General features: G+C 32.6%; 1 protein-coding gene across 1 annotated transcript in view; it reads right to left on the bottom strand.

Moving 5' to 3' along the window:
- Positions 1–4,008: 4,008 nt before the first annotated feature.
- Positions 4,009–19,291, bottom strand: part of LOC129218860 (homeobox protein Nkx-2.5-like) — a 99,620-nt gene continuing 84,337 nt past the window's right edge. Inside the window, exon 3 of the mRNA XM_054853181.1 lies at positions 4,009–5,201. Coding sequence (XP_054709156.1) covers positions 4,267–5,201 — 935 coding nt within the window. The 3' untranslated portion in view covers positions 4,009–4,266. The remainder of the gene's footprint in view (positions 5,202–19,291) is intronic.

Raw genomic sequence — 19,291 nt, 5'->3', positions numbered from 1 at the left:
ATTAAGTTAACATGCGCAGTGTGCACCCCCTCTCTCTCTTCCCGCCTCTAAAAAAAGTGAATAATGAACCATAAAAAGTTCGTTAGAGTGAGAGTAGGACTGGAGCGCAGAAGAGCTTTTTTCTCTGCTTACAGAGTCAAAGATTAAATAAATAAAATAAAATAGTAGTAATAATAATAACAAAATAAAATAAGACTAATGGTTTTTAACAGATGTGTACCCTTGGTGTACGTGAAAGGCTGTATGGCGTACACGATCTACTACCAAAAAATACACAAAATTAAATTCATAATGCTAGAATTTAATTCTAACCAAAGTTTGAGGCATACCATGTGGTCCTACACTGAAGCAATAGTATTATTGCAATTCAACTTCAGAGGACTAGTATAGAATAAAGGACTCAAAAACCTGGTAGACATTGCTATGAAGTTCTCGCGTTCACGACACCCTACCTCGCTGAAAAGGGGTTTTCGAGTTGAACTTAATTGAGTATAGAAACAGGCTTAATGCTGTGGATGATTTAGGGCTGTATTTGACCAGGTTAAAAGCCAAAAATAGATGCATTTTGTAAAAAAAAAATAAGTGCAGCTTCCTCACTTAAAATAATGTTTGAGCAATAGAAACTTTGTAGTCTATTGAAATTTTAAAAAAATAATAATAATTCAAATTATACTTTAGTAATTAATCTTTAACTGTTAAACTTGAATTACCGTAAAACATTTAATATTGTTAACTAAAGTTTTGTTCGGTATAAGCATAACTAATAGTTAATGTATGCAGAGAAAAGAGGTACATAGGTTGTAAAATATTGAGAACCACTGACTTAGAGTAGTGAAAAGTTATCGATGAATATTTTTTGCAATTTTAGGTTCGAATAACACCTGCAACTTACTCTGAATAACGCCTGATATTAATGTTTAGTTTTACAATAAGAAAGTAAATTATCGTGCAAAATTATGTTCAAAATTAGCGGTCGCCAGTCGCCAACAGATGGCCATTTCATTGAAAATGGCTACCAAAAAATCAAGTCTTATTTGATAAAAGTAGCGACCAAGTGTTTCTTTATTTGTTAAAAATAGTATTTGTACATCTTGCTACGACAACACGCTTTCAATCCTGAGACGTTCAGCGTGTCAGCCGACTCCACCTTAGCAAAATAATTCGGAGCACACTCCCTAATGGTTATTTATTTTACGCGCTGAATATATTTTTAAAAAATTGGCGACTAAAACTCATAAGGGGTTACCATTTTTTGTGACTCTGGTAGCCAGTGACTACTATTCACAATTCCTAATTTAAAGCCTTATCAAAGTGTTTCTTTAAGATTGCAAAATGTATGTAGTGTACGTAGTTCTGATACATTAAAAAGAATAAACATATTGTACAAATAAAAATTTATTACGTTCTAACATCCTTGTAAGATTGTAAATTACAACTTTCTACAGAGTATTCCATTTTTTTTTTGAAGTCACCAAGAAGAACAGCTGTTCTTTTTTTATGAACAATGCTTTTGTGTCATACAACATTCTGTCATGGTACATAACACAGTTCACAGGGAACCAACTATATTTCATTCATTATATACAAATAAAAAATACATTGAAAAAATAACCATAAAATTGGCTGGATAAAACTAAGCTAAAGAAAGAATGCTTCTAAAACATTCAAAACCTACAAAAGCAAAAGATAAAACAAAATATAACAAAAATAACATCATTCTTGGAATGTATTTATAAAATCCTACATTGAACAGACTAGATTGATTCTTCAACGTTGATTCAACAAGAATGACATCATAAAAACCATTATTATTTTTTTTAATTGCCTATTTGTGATACATTGTATTTTTAAACATAAAAAAAAGCTGTAAATTGATAAATGACTTAAATTTTTCATTTTCAACCTATTGATATCTTGAAAATTTAAACAATTGCTAAACTTGTTTCTTTTACAACCGGGATAAAACGTTTCGTAGTTTAATATCGAAACTCGTTATAAAACTTTGTTCTTTTTGCTCAACAAAACATAATGCTGTGTATTTTATCATGCTAATGGGTGAAAATGAAGCATTACCAACATTTTTAATGAATTAACGACACAAAAAGGTTATTTGTACGTAGAGAGCACAAAACAATAAAAAATGCTGAAAACGAAACTTAAACTTTGTTTTTAAAATCACCATGGAGACGAAATGAAATTCGAAAACGCATGAAACTTCTATGATCAAACTATTCTTAAACGAAACCTTCAAGCATCATGAGACTTTATATATATACAGTGGCTCCCAAAAGTCTTCGTACACCTACGACTTTCATCGAAATAGGCCCCAATCCATTGGTTAGATTTAATATTTCGGAATAGGTATTTAATTATAAGATTTATGATCATTTTTTAGCAAAACTGCATGAAAAGTTTTAAAAAATATTAAAATTTAATTTTTTAAAAATGAAAAACCGAAAAGTGCCGGAAATTTTATCTCACAAAAGTCTTCGTACACTTTGTAAAATGTCTATATATTATTGTATAATCTAACTTTTGATTAAGTTATTAATTAGTAGAATATCATAGAGTATTCATAACACCTTTTAAACGTCTGGGAATAGATTTCATTCTTTTTCTTTCTTTTTTTTAGCGTAATTTCTGAGTAAGTGTTCAACCACACTTCGAGTGTTACTGTTTCTAGCTCTATTTTCGTTTCAAAGCAGTATTTTCGTAATCTAGCCTCCAGATATCTCTAAATATGTTACATTAAGTTCAAATCTGGAGATTGAGGGGGTATTTTCTAAACTTTAGGACAATTTTCGAGGAAATAGACGCAAACGTTGAAAACCGTGTGCATCTTATCGTTATCTTGATAAAAAACAAAGTTGTTTCCAATAACCAAATTTTTGGCTAAGAGTTCAAAATTGGTTTTTAAAATATTTAAAGGAACAGCATGTTTCATTATTTCATCAAAAAATTACAAACTACTAAGTTCTGATGCTGATATGCACCCTCACACTAAAACACCTCCACCGTCCTGATTAACTGATCCAACTAAGTTCCTAAGATTAAGTTCCTAATTTTTTTTTCTACTTACAGTTATACAACAATTTAACCAAAAATGTTGAATTAATTTTTATCTGTAATTTAGACGTGATTCTAAAACGTTTTTAGCTTATTTATCATTGATTTTGCGACGAAAAACGTAAGTTTTCTGTTTTTCGCACGACCAAGAAAATTTCTGCAGGAAGAGGTCTCATTTAATCCAGCTAATCAGAGAACTTGGCGAACAGTTTTAGGTGAAAATTAAATGTAAAATGTTTCATTTAACTCTGCAGAAACTTTTACAGTACTCAAATGTGTATTTTTCATAATTTTTTTAACTTTAAATCTACGATCACGTATTGTCAACTTTGCTGGTTGACCTTTTCTTACCTTGTTTTCGGCCCGATTCCTTTCTTTAAAGCATTTTATCAAGCACTTTACTATAAAAACAAAAAAATTAACTAATTTAGAGATATTTCAAACCAATTTACCACTACTGTGGGAAAAAAATTCAAATTTTGAATGGTTTTTGCGGTTTTTTACGAATACCAGTCGTTTTACAGTAATAAGCACAATATTGAAGAATAAATAAACGAAAAATTAAAGCCAAATGACTTATAAGGGTCAACACAATGCAAAAATATTAATAAAACGGCATAGGATAATTTTAATCATGAATTTATTCGAAAATATTTGAGTGTACGATGACTTCTGTGGCGTGTTATTTCTTTGTCTCTTCGTTTTCTGACCCATTTCAAAAAGAAGATTCGTCAATATTTTGAAAAAAACCAACGGGTTGTATTTAGAATGACATAGGAATGATGTGAAAAAATATTGGACTTTATATTCGAATTCAGTTTCGAGTTATTTTGGTTTTACTAAAAAATTTCAAAGTGTACGAACACTTTTGGGAGCCACTGTATATATATACACACTCTTTTGAATTTTAACGTTTTACTCAAACGATTTTTTTCTGCTTTCATACGAAGTCAGTTACTTGCAAAAAAATATACCTATTGCTTTATTTCTATCCTTCCATGGACTTTTCACCGTCATGTCTAAAACTATCTATTAAACGTTTCAATTCACTACTTTTGATTATGAAGGATCTAACAGTAGTTCGTTAAAATACTTTTGAAAACGAAATGAAAATTTCATAAACTTTTTGAAGACATAGGAATATTCCTTTCTCTTATTACAATGGCAAAATACTTGTCTTTTGTCAAACTTTAAAAATGTCTACCACCAACGTTGCTGATGATGAATAAAATGCGGATTATATGGTGGTACCACATTGTTCATATTGTAGGAACTAATGCAAGAGTTCGTCACACAGTTATTGATATTAGTAACACCTGCCGCCGCCAGTGATGTCATGGACGTTAGAGAAGTGATTGGTGGTAAATCATTGTGTGGGGAGTGTATTCCTATTGATTGTGGATGAGAGTCCTGGTGTTTTACCAGGCCATTCATGGGCGGCTGACAAGGCTTACCATCACGTACTAGAACCGGAACTGCTACACGTCTTGGAGAAGGCAAAGGGTTCATATCCAGTCCTTTCTCTTGCCGAGCTCGTTTCGTTTTATATCGATGATTCTGGAACCATATTTTCACCTGTGTCGGAGTAAGTCTAATTATACTTGCTAGGTGCTCTCTTTCTGGAGCAGACAAATATCTTTGTTGTCTAAACCTCCTCTCCAACTCATAAGTCTGAGCCTTTGAAAAAAGCACTCTCCTTTTGCGTTTCTTTTCAGGATGACTGTCTCCTTGTCCACCGCTGCTGGACTCCTCACCTTTGTCAGATTCACTGGCACTGTTGCACAACTTGTTCGAAGAGGAAGTAGCTGTTCTAATGTCTGCTGAAGGCGTAGGAGAAGTCATTGGGTCTTTATCGATTGCTCGATTGCAAATATCGATACTGCCTTCCTCTGAAGATGATGAATATTGCTCGATGCTATCAATTCCAGTGGCTGACATGGCATCAGATTGCATGGGATCGACAAGTGATGATTCAGGTGAGGTAGTTTTGCAAGGTGATATTCGCCCTAGTAAAGATGCTGTAGAATTTGCTTGCAGTACGGAACCCAAGTTCATGTGAGATGAAATTGAAGCGTCATTTGGAAGTTCAGCGCTTGAAGGCAGTCCAGCAATCGAATCCAACTGTAAGTTGAAAGCTGCAAAACAATGAAAATAAAATTACACAGTGAAAACAAATGTATTGTTCAATTGCATTCAACTATGCTTCAAAAGTTCAAACTAGGAAAAAAAGTTGTTAAATTTTTCATGTAAGTCATACAATGCGTTTAGTTAAAATTTAAGATAAGGTAGATAGCGCGTTCAAATTGCAGCAATCATGCGTCATTTCAATTGATAGTAACAGAAAAAAATGTAACTAAGAAAATTATTTCACTGTATACATACGTTTAAACCTGATACACTAAGTCAGAGCTCAGTTATGTTCAATGCATTTACGTGATAATTAAGAAATACAACTAAACAAAATAAATAAAAACTAATTCGAAAGTAGTTACAAATTCGGTGTTTTTAAGCGTTCCAGTTTTCTGTAGTTTGTAAGAAAAAAAGTCATTTTATATGTTCCTTCATTTAAGCAAATGTACCAAAATCTTTAAAATTTAGGAAATTGTTTGGAAACAACTTGCTTCAAAAAAACTAGACATGAAATGCTTTGACAAAAATATAAATCTGTATTTATTGCTCTTTTCTATAGTTTGGCTTTTTTTTTTTTTTTTTGATGCATACAAGTTCCATTTAAAACAAATTATGTAGAAGAGAATGTGCAGTTTAATTGATAAACCTTTTTTCAACCAAATAAAATACTCTACTGATTTCTTATAAACATTCAAAAATTAATGTATTAATGTAGTTACATGAACAAATATATTTATGGACAAAGTAATGTAATAAAGCGAAAAGTGCATTTAACAAAGCCTCACTTTATTTTAAAAATTTCCTTTTGAAATTGAAACTACAACACATTTCACATTACATTGTATTTCATCGCAACACGAAAATCACTAATTTTCTACACAAGACCGGGCGTTTTATTAACACTACCACAGAAAGTTACTTTTTAGTTCAGGCAATACTTGTCAATTGTCTAGGTCTAGGAAATAATCCTCTGGTCTAATGAAACGTTTATGATCCACAATATAGCAATAAAACAAATAATACGCTTGTTTCATTCAGTGTTAGTGTTTCAGAATGAAAAACTCATTACAGAAAGCATTCAACATCAGTAATATAACAATTAATGTAGTTTAACTTTTTCAGTGTTCTAGGATCCGAACACAATTATTTCAATGTCAAAAATGAGCGACCCGGAAAATTAAAATCGAGGATAAATTGAAATTGGTCGTATTTATTAAAACACAAAATAGTAAAATGACGTTCGCTAAGATACATATGTAGTCCATCAGAGATATGGAAATCGTTTTTATTTTTTCCCCAAGGCGTAAAAATACTCTTCGACATTTTGTAGGAGTGAAATACAGTCAACGCTTGATAACTCGGTGTCTTGTAACTCAAATATTCCTTTTTTAAAACTTTTCTTTGGGTACCAAACTCTTGAGAAGACTGTGAGAGCTTTCCGTGACTCGAATCAACAATAACTCGAAGATTTAAGTCAGTCTCTTGGGACTTCGTGTCATTGAGGTTGACTGTATGAAAAAACAGGGAAGAACACAATTGTGATCAATTCTGTAAGAGCTCCAACATTCTAAAAATGAAATAGTAGATTTCATGGGCAGAAGAGTACTCTTTTGAGTTTTAACATTAAGAATGTTTGATATTTTGCATTAAAAATAAATTAATTAATTAAATGTGATACAAACTCCCACTTGCCTTTTTTTTTTTCATTTTCCACGATGATGAATATTTTTTTTTAAGTACGAAGTGCGAGAAGACGTTTGACCATATTATTCACATGTATTTTTAATTTTCAATTCATAAGATATGTGTGTGATAGCGTTAAAAATATCCCATCATTCTTAAGATTTAGAAGCATAACAATAGCAACAAACACAAAAGTTAAAAACCGTTTTTTATTTATTTATTTATTTTACATTTTTTAATGGTATATGAGAACGAATAGACCAACAGTAAGAGACACAAATTGTGAAAGCTTCATAATTTTTCTCGTAGATTTTAAAATTACTTCGCGTTAGTAACATAATGACTATGACTCCTTTTGTGAACAATATCATTTTTTTTAAGCATCAAAAATAAATCACTTTCCAGAGAAAAGGTCAATAGGGTATGGGAATGGGACACTTCGTCCCATACCCTGTGGGACATTGAATCGATCATCACAGGCAAATGATGGTCAATTTGATTCACAAACCTTTACATGAAGTCTCATATGCTTACCTTGTTTAGGAAAAAATCACAGAAAGTTAAACAATGCGCTCTTTATTGAAAATTTCGGAATTCTTTTAAAACGTATTAAAGTGGAAAGAATAAAAATAAATAAAATAAAATAAAAATAACACTTGGAGTCTGAATTGGAAAATCAATTATTGTTTGCGATACATTTTATAAACTTTAGTTTATTTTAAAAAGATTTTATCTACCAGTTTATGTTTTGATAATAGTAACAAACACAGATGTTGTAAAAAACTTTAAAAAGGCAAAAGCTGTAATTATTTTTAAATTTTACATCAAACACTGAAATGATGATTGTGTACATAACGGAAAGCAAAGTGCGAACGGGATTGATTAAGCTGACAATAATCAATCTATTACGGGATACTCGTCTACTGAATGACTCTTTTAAACATCCAACCACACACGTAAATGAGCTCCTGGATGAAGTGCAGGCTCCATCCACCCCAATAAGATCCCGCAACATGAGCCATAAAGTCAAATAAAACGGAAAGATCCGGCAACCCCGAACACGCAGCTGTGGAGCTCCCCCACCCAAAAGATCCTTATGTCAGATAAAGGGATATGATTTAATTAAACACAAGTCTTTTACTAAGCTGTCATGTTTCAGCAAGATTAGGGCTATTATGTCCACGCGGCATTTCGTTTAATCCCTTGTAGACGCAAGCGATCGTGAGTCACGGGGTAGTTTCAAACGATCTCATGGGGCGTTATGGTTTTACCTTGTTCTCTATTCATCCAAGCGAATTTTAAAGTTAAAAAATATCATTCGAAGTGTTTTGTATTAGAACCTGTTCAAGAGACTTTTTGAAATTTTATAGGAGAGAAAAATATTTCACGCTCTGCCGCGCTTAGTTTTTCGAAAGGAATTAATTTCCGTTTAGGTAACCTTTGGTGTAAGACTTCATTTGTTTCCTTTTAAAAGATGCAGTGTTTTCTAATTCTTTGCAGATAAAACTTATTTGGATTTAGACTCTTTTGAAATAAATGGGTATTTTTTTTCCCTTTAATATTCCGATTAAATTCGTGTGGTGTTTATTTTATGCTTTATATAAATCCATAAAATCAGAAATGTGAGTTGATTAATCAATTTATTATAATAATCTTGTTGATTCTACTCGTTTGATTTTACAGTGGTAGTGCAGTAGAAGCATGTATTGGGCTAGTTTTTAGGACAACTGGTTTTTGGCAGCGGATTTCAACCTAATTGAAAAGGATTCGTTCCAACTCGCTACGTACCTTGATAGTACCCAACAACAAATATTTAGGAAAGAATTTTTATAGGAAGGAAGTTATATTGAAAGAAAAAAACTTATGAACTTTCATGAATTGAGCTGGTTTTAATTCTAAACGCCACGTATAGAATTGTATGCTACGTAGTCTCTCTCTCACGCATACTTTTTATTTACAAGGGATGAAAAGTTAAACCGTAATTAGCTGTATCATAGGGGTAGTTGGAATTAGTCAATTTCAGAAAAAAAGTTTTGTTTTTTAGAATTTCAAAATGACCAACATAGAATCAAGTGCTCAAGTGCAGAGTAATTATTATGGTCTAAATATATTGCGAATTATTTTAGAAACCTGTGGCGTTTTTGTCATTTGTACCCTAGATTACAACTTTAGTATACGTGAAGCTACAGATGAATTTGTTTACGCATCATTACGTCATACTTTGAGATTTCTGAGAACTTGTCAGTGATCAAAACGCTGCCGTTTCGATGTCTTATTCAAAAAACCAAATGAAGCCCTGATTAAGTTATTTTCATCGACTGAGTATTTCTGTTCTAAAATAGAATTAAATGTAATTTATGGCATTTGTACTAAGTTCGTAATTGGTGTTAATTTTTTTAAGTAAAAGAGTTTTCCATTTTTATAGAGAGGAATAAAACACGAAATTTATCTGAATTTCAGAATACCTCAAGTATTTAAGGTTAGTGCCTATAAGATTTTTGAGCATAATCTAATAATCCTTCAGTTCAGCTCAGCTCAGCTCATGCACACACTTACACACACTCAAGTTCTACCATCACGAAATTCAACTTCAAGATTCTTTTCTGAAACTTCGTAATAGCTTATGTTATTTTCAAACATACATGATTGATACATTCATCTTTCTATGCGTATACATTTGGGATATTTCTCCATTCACTTGTTTTATAATAGACGTAGTTAGCTTTGCAATAAACGTTTACAAAACTTCAAAATGACTTTTAGTGAACTTTTTTATATATCCTCAGTGCTTCCTAAAACCAGCAATGATCAAATTCAGAGAAGATATCAACTCTCTATGCTGCTTTATGACGGTTCATCTGTTTGATTAAAATATGGTGCTACCTTTTTCTTGCTCTGATGCAGCAAATTAAACCCTAAAATGTGTTTTTGCCTACTTTGACACTTTCAGCAGCAGTATATGTAACAAATGTAATTCGAACAAAGAAATAAAATGTTCAGTCATCTCAACTAGTTAAATATTTTATTACTTGATTTCAAGAAGTGTATCCAAATGTACATTTCGTACTGCATTTGTTGCAAGGTACAATTACACTGATCTTGGTAATGTTCACCACTGAAAGCGTTTAACAGCAACTCATTCAGTGAGCATCCAGTTGTAAAGGAATAGAATCACAAAGTGCTCCTTTTCAGCATCATCAGTTTTTTTTGGACTTCATTTCTTCGTTTGTTATCTTTTTCATTTCTTTTTTGTGGGAAAACCGCCTGAAAAAGATAATTCGGTTAATATAGCAGTTGCTGAAATCGTACAAATAAATCATAAGTTTCAATTCTTATGGGAGTAATATTCTTAAAGAAAGGCGAGAATAATAAAATAAAGTAAAAACTTTGTGGCCTTATTCTTACCTTTTTTCTGTTGTTTGAAGGTAGATTTGCTTACTTAATGTCTATTATTTAAAATAATTATCATACTTCAATCATAAAAGCAAAACGAAGGAAAATCAGTGCAAAGAATTTCAAAATACTCATCATATTATTCTCATTAAGTATTTGCTTACTTTTTTTATAATATTTGCTCTGGACGGTAAAAAAAGTGGGAAGAATAGAGAAGGAATCTTCACACATTTTGGTTTATCTTTGTTTCCTTCCTTATTATTTACAGAAATAGGTATTGACTTGAATTATAAGTCAAACGTTTTGCAAGATATTAGGGATACCTTAAGTTCCTTGGAAGCTGTTACAAATTACACAACATTTTGAGTAATTTATGTTGTTTCCCCATTTCTTTGCACAGATTTTGTATTACCTACCTTACTATCTCTCTCAAATTTACAAGAAATTTTCTGCACATGTAGTTGTTTAGATCAAAGCATATTAATATTGTTTCCGTTCGGTGTCTCGCATTTTAATTAGCTAATTTGAAAAAGATGACAGGAAAAGATACAGAAAAAAAAAATACAACAAGAATATTCAACAGTTAAAAATGGTTGAGACATAACATGCATAAATCAATAATATTTATTGTGCATGATTTTTATTAACAGTTTGTTTAAATAAACGTAGCTTAATTAAAAAATATAATTGAAGTAAAATGATGGATACAGTAATGCTTATTCGACAAATATTTCTGAGTTGTGATGCCTTTCCACGTAATGTATTACGATTCAAAAATAGGTAGGGAGGATTTCAGTCTTAAATTATCTTTGGGGGAGCTATTACGCTGCTTAATTACCTCATTTGAAAAAGATTTCAAGAAAAGATAGAGGTAAAAAAATGTTGGAAAATTTTTAATCGTTTAAAAATTGTTGACATAGCATTTATAAATTAATAATTTTTATTGCTTATAATTTCTATTGATTCTTCATAAACAAATATAGCTAAGGCAAAACAAATATAGCAGTAGTAAAATGCTGAATTCAGTAAAGCTTATACATAAATATTGCTCATATATGATTGTTTTTTAAGCACAGTAGCGGGGACTTTAAGAAATAGCTGGGAGAGAATTTCAGTCTTACATTCTCCTCGGGGGATCATTTGTTTCACTTTCAACTTTTTTTCTCTCAGAAACACAGCTTAACCTTATAATGTGTAACTTCCGTCAATATATGCAGTTAGAAAACTTGTATATAAATTTTACTTTCAATAGGAACACAAAAATAGAGAAAATAATGCTTTAACCGTATACCTAACAGTATATAAATCATAAGGAATCCTAAACTGTACCTTTTCAGCAAGTGATAATAATACAGATCACAAAAAAGTGGGCAACAAGAAAAAGACTTGAAATAAATTTAACAATATATTAACATATAACAAATAAGAAAGAAAAATTTTGACTTACCATAAAAATTAGTGATTCTTTCTTCAGTTGAGCTATTTCCAGAAATTTAATAGAAGATACTATGATTGAAGTGTTTTAAAATGGTATTAATATTGTGGATAATACATTAGGACGCGTAATATCATGACAACTACAACATAACACAAACTGAATAACTTAAATAAATTCTATATCAAAAATACATCAACATACAACATTATTCCAAATAAAGTTTGATGGAAATTAAAATGTAATAACACAAAATTTTCTTCTTATTCCAACACAGATGTAATCGATTTATAGTATCGTATCGTAGTAGTATCGTATAGAAGCACCCATCATTGTTGGCACGCTGCAAAAATTAATTATTTTTATACACAGCGCTTGGAAAATTGTAAACAAACAGTGATGCTTTGCATAGAAACTTTATTTCAGAAATGCTAAGATTAATTATTCAAGTTTGGACCGATCTCCTGTTTTCAACCAATTTTGAAATAGATGTATCTGAAGATGAATGCCAACAATCGTGAGATGGACTGCAAATACCAAATTCGCGCTTGTCGATAAATTAACTTCGAAGGAAACTTTATCGTTTACATCCCTTAGCTTTCTGGTAACACAGTGATACTTATAATGAAATTGTCGATAATATTCTGTTAAATTTCAGGAATATTTTAAGACGAATATTACAGTAAAATTAAGTGTTTACAGCGCAGAAACTTTTTTGCAGTTAATTGTACCGGAACAAGTAAGCGATGCAACTCCACTTCGTAAACCACGTGACTTACGGCGCAAAGTGTATAATTCCCCATTCCCGAATTCGTTTCAGTATAGGGGTTAGCACGCCATTCTGCAACGGTTAGAAGGCAGGATTGAATCGATTTGCTTGAATCTCGTTCTTTTTAATCAGTGCAACAAACCACTGCGTTTTCACTTTTTCTACAGCAAAATTTTGCAGTAAAATAGTATTTTACGGTAAAATGTTCTGGCAACACGGGTTGATATTTGCCCCTACATGTATGGTCTCATCGTAGGTGTAATATGTTTAAATTTTTCACTTTGAAACCGAAAAAGAATGTCTAATACAGTCGAGTCCCGACTTACGCGAGGGATGCGTTCCAAGACTCCTCGCGTAAGTTGAAATTTCGCGTTGTGGAAAAATGTATGTATACAATTTTTTCTAGAAACATACCAAATTCTTTTAGATATTTGTAAACACCTCTCAAACTGCTTTAAAGCATTCCTCAACTATACATTACTGTTTCTTACAAAGAGAACTAAACTTTTACTGAATTTAAAAAATAAAAAAGCTGTTTTATTCAACATAAAATACTTAAAGATGCACAAAATGAATGATCGATGGGTGGGAAAGACGTGAAATAAAACAACACGGTGCATTACTGCATTATAATCGCACTGAACAGTAGACATCGTAAACTTAACTATAGTTTTTAAAATGATGAAGATGATGTTTTATGCAGTGAGGAAACACCCCTTTTTCTGGCCTGTTTAAACAACAAAGAAAGAGCAACTTCCATTTTCATAATATTTGTATTTTGCTCAGACACTACCCAGCGAGCTTCAGGAATTAAAACTAAGTTCTGAACTTTTACGCATGAACTTTTCTTGAATTTTAATTGTACGTATCGAAGATTAACTCATACCTAATTGTGGTGCTACCTTCCAAGCACTTTTTAATTGTTCAAGCATATCGAGAATCTTTACCTTTCTTTCCCTTGTCAGAAACTTTCTCTTTTTCTTTCCACTTTTGCTAATTTTAGATGAAAGAGCTCGTTTGGGAGCCATTCTATTTTATCAACGTTTATATTTAGAATGAAAAAAAAACCGTTAAGAATCGGAGCGGTTATTTGTATAAAATAAAGCAAAGCACTGTTTAATCTAAAACAGTGTGAACTTCCGCTTTTAATGATGCTAAAACGATGAAAGTATATTCATGAAACCAATATTTAATGTCAACGAAGCCCATTCTAATGCTACGCCACTCCTTTCCAAAAAAATTCATGTTGCAGGCGAACAATTTGTGTCAGCAATAGAAAATTCATTACTCATGAAAACTCTCGTTATAGCCATTTCGAGTAAGTCGGATCGCGTTGTAGCGGGATCCGACTGTACCGTAGTTTGTGACAGTCTTTCATGAAAAAAAAATACATTGTGGTCTGTTAAAAAGAACTTTCGTTGAGAATCGCTGGAATATAATGGGCAGCTGATGTGCCCAATTTCTGCCAGTAACATATCTTGCAAAATCCAGGAACGTTTACTGCTAAAATTCAGTAACCTTCCTGATATGATCTTGGAAGCCTCCTGAAAAAACCCAGAAATCGTCGCGTTTAAAGCCAGTCCTGTCTCCGGAAAATTAGAGCAAACTTAGGAAGTTATAATATAGTAGCTTGTCATCTTCCTTACTTATCAAGGAAGTTGCAAGAGCATTATTGCAAACATGGCCAAAGCTAAACCAGAATTGCAAGTAAGTAACGATAATTTTACCCGCCTGCAATTCTCGCAAAGCAAAGTAGTCCACATTTATTCGCTCCCTTTGGGAGTTTAATTAGCATGGACGGGCTGTAATTGAATCTGAAGCCGATGCACTTTATAAATACGTTCAGTTAATCTTTAAACTGGGAGCTGACAATATTTTTCACAACAGTGAAAAGTTTAAATTCGTGAAACTTGTAGCAATTCAGGAAACTTTTTGACAATAATACTTGATTTTTCCAGGAAGTGGGTAAAAACCATTAAAATCCAGAAACGTAACACGAACTTACCCAGTAACGTTTCGGAATTTTTTTACAGTGTAGGAGTAACAAGTCTTTTATTTTTCCTCTCCTTCGGGACCGAAAGAGAAAGTCAAATACTGTAGTTTGTAACCATCGTTTATGAGACGTTTCTTACATGTGATCTAAAAATTTCTCTCGCTCTCTGTCACGCAAGCTCAACAACGAAAGGGTGTAAAATATTGCAATCAAAAAGCTTTAATGAGTGCGAAAGAAAATTATTAATGAAGTGAGAAATTTTATGCATACATAAAATAATGCATTCCAGATGTAAAATATTACTATAAAGAAGCATTAATGAGAGTGAAAGAAAAAAATATTCTAGAAGCAAGAATCTGTATTCATAAGTATTTGCCAGTACATCAATGGTCTCATCGCAGGTGTAATAATTCTCATTTTTCTCTTCGAAACCGAATAAGGAAGTCTAAAACCGTAGTTTGTGACCGTCTTTTTGTGAAACATTTTTTACATGGGGTCTGAAAAAAAAATCGCGGTCTGTCGCGCAAGCTTACCAGCAAAAAGGTGTAAAATAAGGCAAGAATCACTTCAGAAAAGCCTTAATAGTGTCACTAATGCAGGCTGTGTAAGACGTAATAGTACTTCTTGATGCTATTCATCCCGCCCAAGGGTATAATATTCCTTTCGGGGCATACCGATAACGTCAAGGTGAAAAATCTCCGGCCCAGTACCTTCCAGGCTTTCCTTCTGAATGGGCTTCTCGCTATCGTTTAGAGCCTCAGGTAAACGCCAAGTCAAACTCGAGATCCGCTTTTCCTCTAGCATCCGGTATTCAATAGGTGCCTCTTTCTAGCCAACGAATACTGAAATCAAGGACTAGCATATAAACTGCTTGTTGCGTGCCATTTTTTATGAGCTGTTGCCAGAAAAAATGGTGCTATTTAAGCCTCGAATCTCCTGAAAAGAACCAGGCCGATAAAAGCCCCTCGACTGAAAGTTCTCCTTTTTTTCAGCTTTTTAATGGTTATTGAATACTTTGTAATCCGGGACAACGCAAATGAGGAAGAAAAGAGCACAAAATAAGCTCGGATAGTTGCTGTTTTCATTATATTTTAGAAAATGCTACTTGATAGAATGGTTAGATTGCAATTTGTAGTTGATGTAAAATTTATACAACTTGTACAACATTTCAAAAAATGAGGAAGGATATAAAAGGAGTGTGGGAAGTAATGAAATATTCGTTCGAAAATTGCGTTTTTGACATCATAAAGCTAGAACGCAGCTGCAATGTCTGGATGCTGTAGCTGACATTTTCGGTGTTTGGATGCAATTCCGGCTTAGCTCTGGCCATGGAGCGGTAATTTGTAGAATTTGTAGCTTTGCATCCGACTAAGGTGCATATAGTGTTTTCAGACCTTTAAAATGTTCGAGAATTTTTTTATGTTTTTCAGTATACTATATAAGTTTATTTCAAGTGAAAAACCGTATTTAAAGTCCTAAATTTTTTGGGAGAGGGACCACTTGTAGAGAAAATTTCATATTGTTTAAACAAGGGTGTCTGTCCCTCGAAAAGCAATGAACACCGAGATTGAGAGTATCCGCAAAAACGACGAAAAAGACCCTCTAAAAAGGTGACTCCCCAACTTGGACCAAAGTTAGTCCCCCCCCCCCCCCCCCCCGCCCCCCTTGCTCGAGTTCTAGATCCGCCACTGAACGTTACCCAAAGAAACACAACAGAAGGAACAATGGTGTAAATTATACTCATGCAATAAACTTGATTTCGGTTAGAATTTTTATCTTGTCTTTCCTGTAACTAGAAGTTTAAATACGAGTATGAATAACAAATGTAGGAAAAATATGTACATTAAGAAACGCGTACATTATATACAGGGTGGTTATAATAAAAGGTACCTTTTCGAGGATCAATGTAAAGCGTGTTTTTGTTAACGTACGTTATAGAAACTTGTTATTTATGCTATATGCACCAAGGGAAATATAAATATGAAACAAGAAAAGACAAACTTAAAATTTTGCAGCCAAGTTTTGCCTGCTTGGCTTCTTTATGAGTTGCAATTCTCACTGCCAAGTTGCTGCAACTGATGGAGAAACCTTTCGTAATATTGTCGAATAAGTACTACAGTGTAAAAAACATTTCTGAATATTAAGGTAAAAATGACTGTCAGTCATTTTGCCAGTACGTTTTACCGTAAAATCATTGTTTACTGCAAAATTTTGCGTTAGAAAATGCTGTGTCTAGTTGCACCGAAGAAAATAATTTATAAAAAACGCTTTTCAAGCAGTGGGGTGTAACCTATTATTCCGTTGTTCGCAAAAGCGGCGCTCTTACCACTATACTGAATGGAACTCGTAGAAGTGGAAAAGACAATGAAAGACAACAAGTCAAGTGGTGTACCAATTGGCGATGTAATCGCTTCTTTTTTTCCGGAAAATACGCTGATTTTTTTTTTTTCCTCTGTAGCATCTCTATTTTACAGCAGTATTTATAGTAAAATTTTCCCGACTTTCTAAATAGTGTATAAACTGCTTCGAACATGTCATTGTATCAAATAATCCGTACACTAAATTAATTCTGAGATAGTTTATTCCAAGAGTTTTTATTCCTTGAGCGCTGTATTTTTCTTTATGCTCCCCTTTCACACAAGGTGATAAAAATAGTCCTTTCTAATTGCAAATTTCTTTTCCCTATAGTGCACATAACGTGTATACGAAATATCAATGACCTACATGCATTAGAAAGAGTTCAACGTTGACACAAATGGGGCAACACAACCCTGTATTTCGGAGACTATTACAAATTTTGCCTTCTAATGTCTTCCGCGAAATTGACAAAAAAATAAATTTACTCCAGACATTTTTTTTTTTTTCTTTTTGAGTTGTTAAAAGCGCCAAATATTGAATCCAGTACTTCATTCTGCAAAATCAAATTAGCTGTAACTTCACATATTTTTGACTAAAATGTTAATATTACGATATAATACGATAAGCGACAGAGAAAAGCCTGAACTTAAAAAAAATATATATATATGGTATTGGGGTAGTGTATTAAATGAAAGCTTCTGAATAAAACATATCCACAAACAAATAAGAACCAGCACCATTTTTCTCTTGTTTATCAGAGGAGAGGCTAAATCATTTTTGAGCAGATATTAACTTGAAGTGCTTCGAAAAGTCTAGCCACCGCACAGTTTGTCTGTTAATGAGTCATGCCTAACCAGAACATCGAGTTCTTCCGATGCTTGATGTCCGTTTTAAATGGCAGTCATTCCGATGCGGACGCAACGGAATGATTTGTTCCCGCCTTCTGTTCCAACAGCACTCGACCCTAATTAACATGCCCGGACGTGCTCATTAATGTGAAGAGATCCCGCATCCGAACGCTGAAGAGCATTTCGAAAAATCGCCTCAATTTTGCGTTTTCAACTGCCTATCTTGACTTGAGACGATTTCACTGCAGTTAATTAATGGCTTCTGGCACTATTTGATTCCCGACGGTGATATACCTTGTTTTTTTTCCCCACATGTGAGGGGGACATCGTTTTTGATAGTGGTTTCTAAAATGCTTCGGTTTCGGAGTGGAGGGGATAGATAGGCATATATTTTTTCATAAAATCCTAGTTTTTGACTGCTGATTAATATCGGCATTTTGCACTCTAATAGTATGAATTGCCTCAGCTGAGTGAAGTGAGATAGCTGTAAAATGGTATTAAAAATGCTTTTTTTTAATGTAGAAAAAAAAAACATTCACGTTTTACAAGAACTGATAAGTGGGATGGAACATGCGGTTTTTAATCACTTTTCTTTTTTTAATGTGTTACACATCAAATATTTTTTATATTGCTTGGATTTTTTGCGTCGCTTGAGTCTAGGTTGGTACTTATGCAGCAATGTTTTTCGTAAATGGTTCTTTTACAGGTTTCATAAATACTTTCACTTAGGTTGCTATCTGGGATGGTGTTTTTTCGTCGCAGCATTTAATTAGTTTTTTTCTGTGCTTCTTTTTTTTATTTTATTTTCTTTTTTTTTTTAAACTTTTGTTTGAATGACAAGAAATGGCGTTTAAGTTATTCTAGGGGTTTGATGATTTGCCTTGTGAAGTCGAATTCTGGGACAATGCTGTGAAAGTTAATGTGTTTGCAAGTTAAAAAAATAAATAACTAATGTATATGGAGCAAATGGAGCAAGAGCATCACATTTATGTTTTTATCGGCTTTTGATGATTGCTATATTAAAAATGAACATAGAAGATTATTGATGAAAAAAATGATAGCGATATAAATGAAAAAAAAACCGACGTCTTTAATAAAGCTAAATTATGCATATTGTTGTTTTTTTTTTCTTTTTTTTTTTTTTTTGGAGGAACAAAAAAGTTCAATAATATTAATCACTGGACTCTTCTTGTGTGATTTGGGTAGAATCATTGGCTGGTTCCTTATAACGCTTTAGTTTTCTCGTCAATTGTTTTTTTATTTTATATCGAACAGTCAATCTACAAAAAGCACAATATTTTTGCGTCGTATTCATACAAAAAAAATATATTCTGTTCAAAAAATATTGAAAAAAAAAAAAAAAGAAGATTTATTTTGTTTGATCATAAATTAACCCAAATGAAATACGAAAGTTAAGAGATTTTACTTAAAATGTAAATGTTTTGGCTTTTTAGGACAAGAATACAATTATAGCTAAACAGAATTAATCTTCCTGATTCAGGCATTAATTTGCAGAATCTATTTTTAACGCTACAATTGTTTTTTACGTTTGTTCAAAACTTTATTCACTCTTGTAACACGTTCTCATATTATATTAGAAAACTCAATCACAAAGA

This window comes from Uloborus diversus, chromosome 3 (genome assembly GCF_026930045.1).
Source record: "Uloborus diversus isolate 005 chromosome 3, Udiv.v.3.1, whole genome shotgun sequence".
Taxonomy (NCBI): domain Eukaryota; kingdom Metazoa; phylum Arthropoda; class Arachnida; order Araneae; family Uloboridae; genus Uloborus; species Uloborus diversus.
The sequence above is the reverse complement of the archived record's forward strand: the minus strand, read 5'-3'. Positions and strand labels throughout refer to the sequence as shown.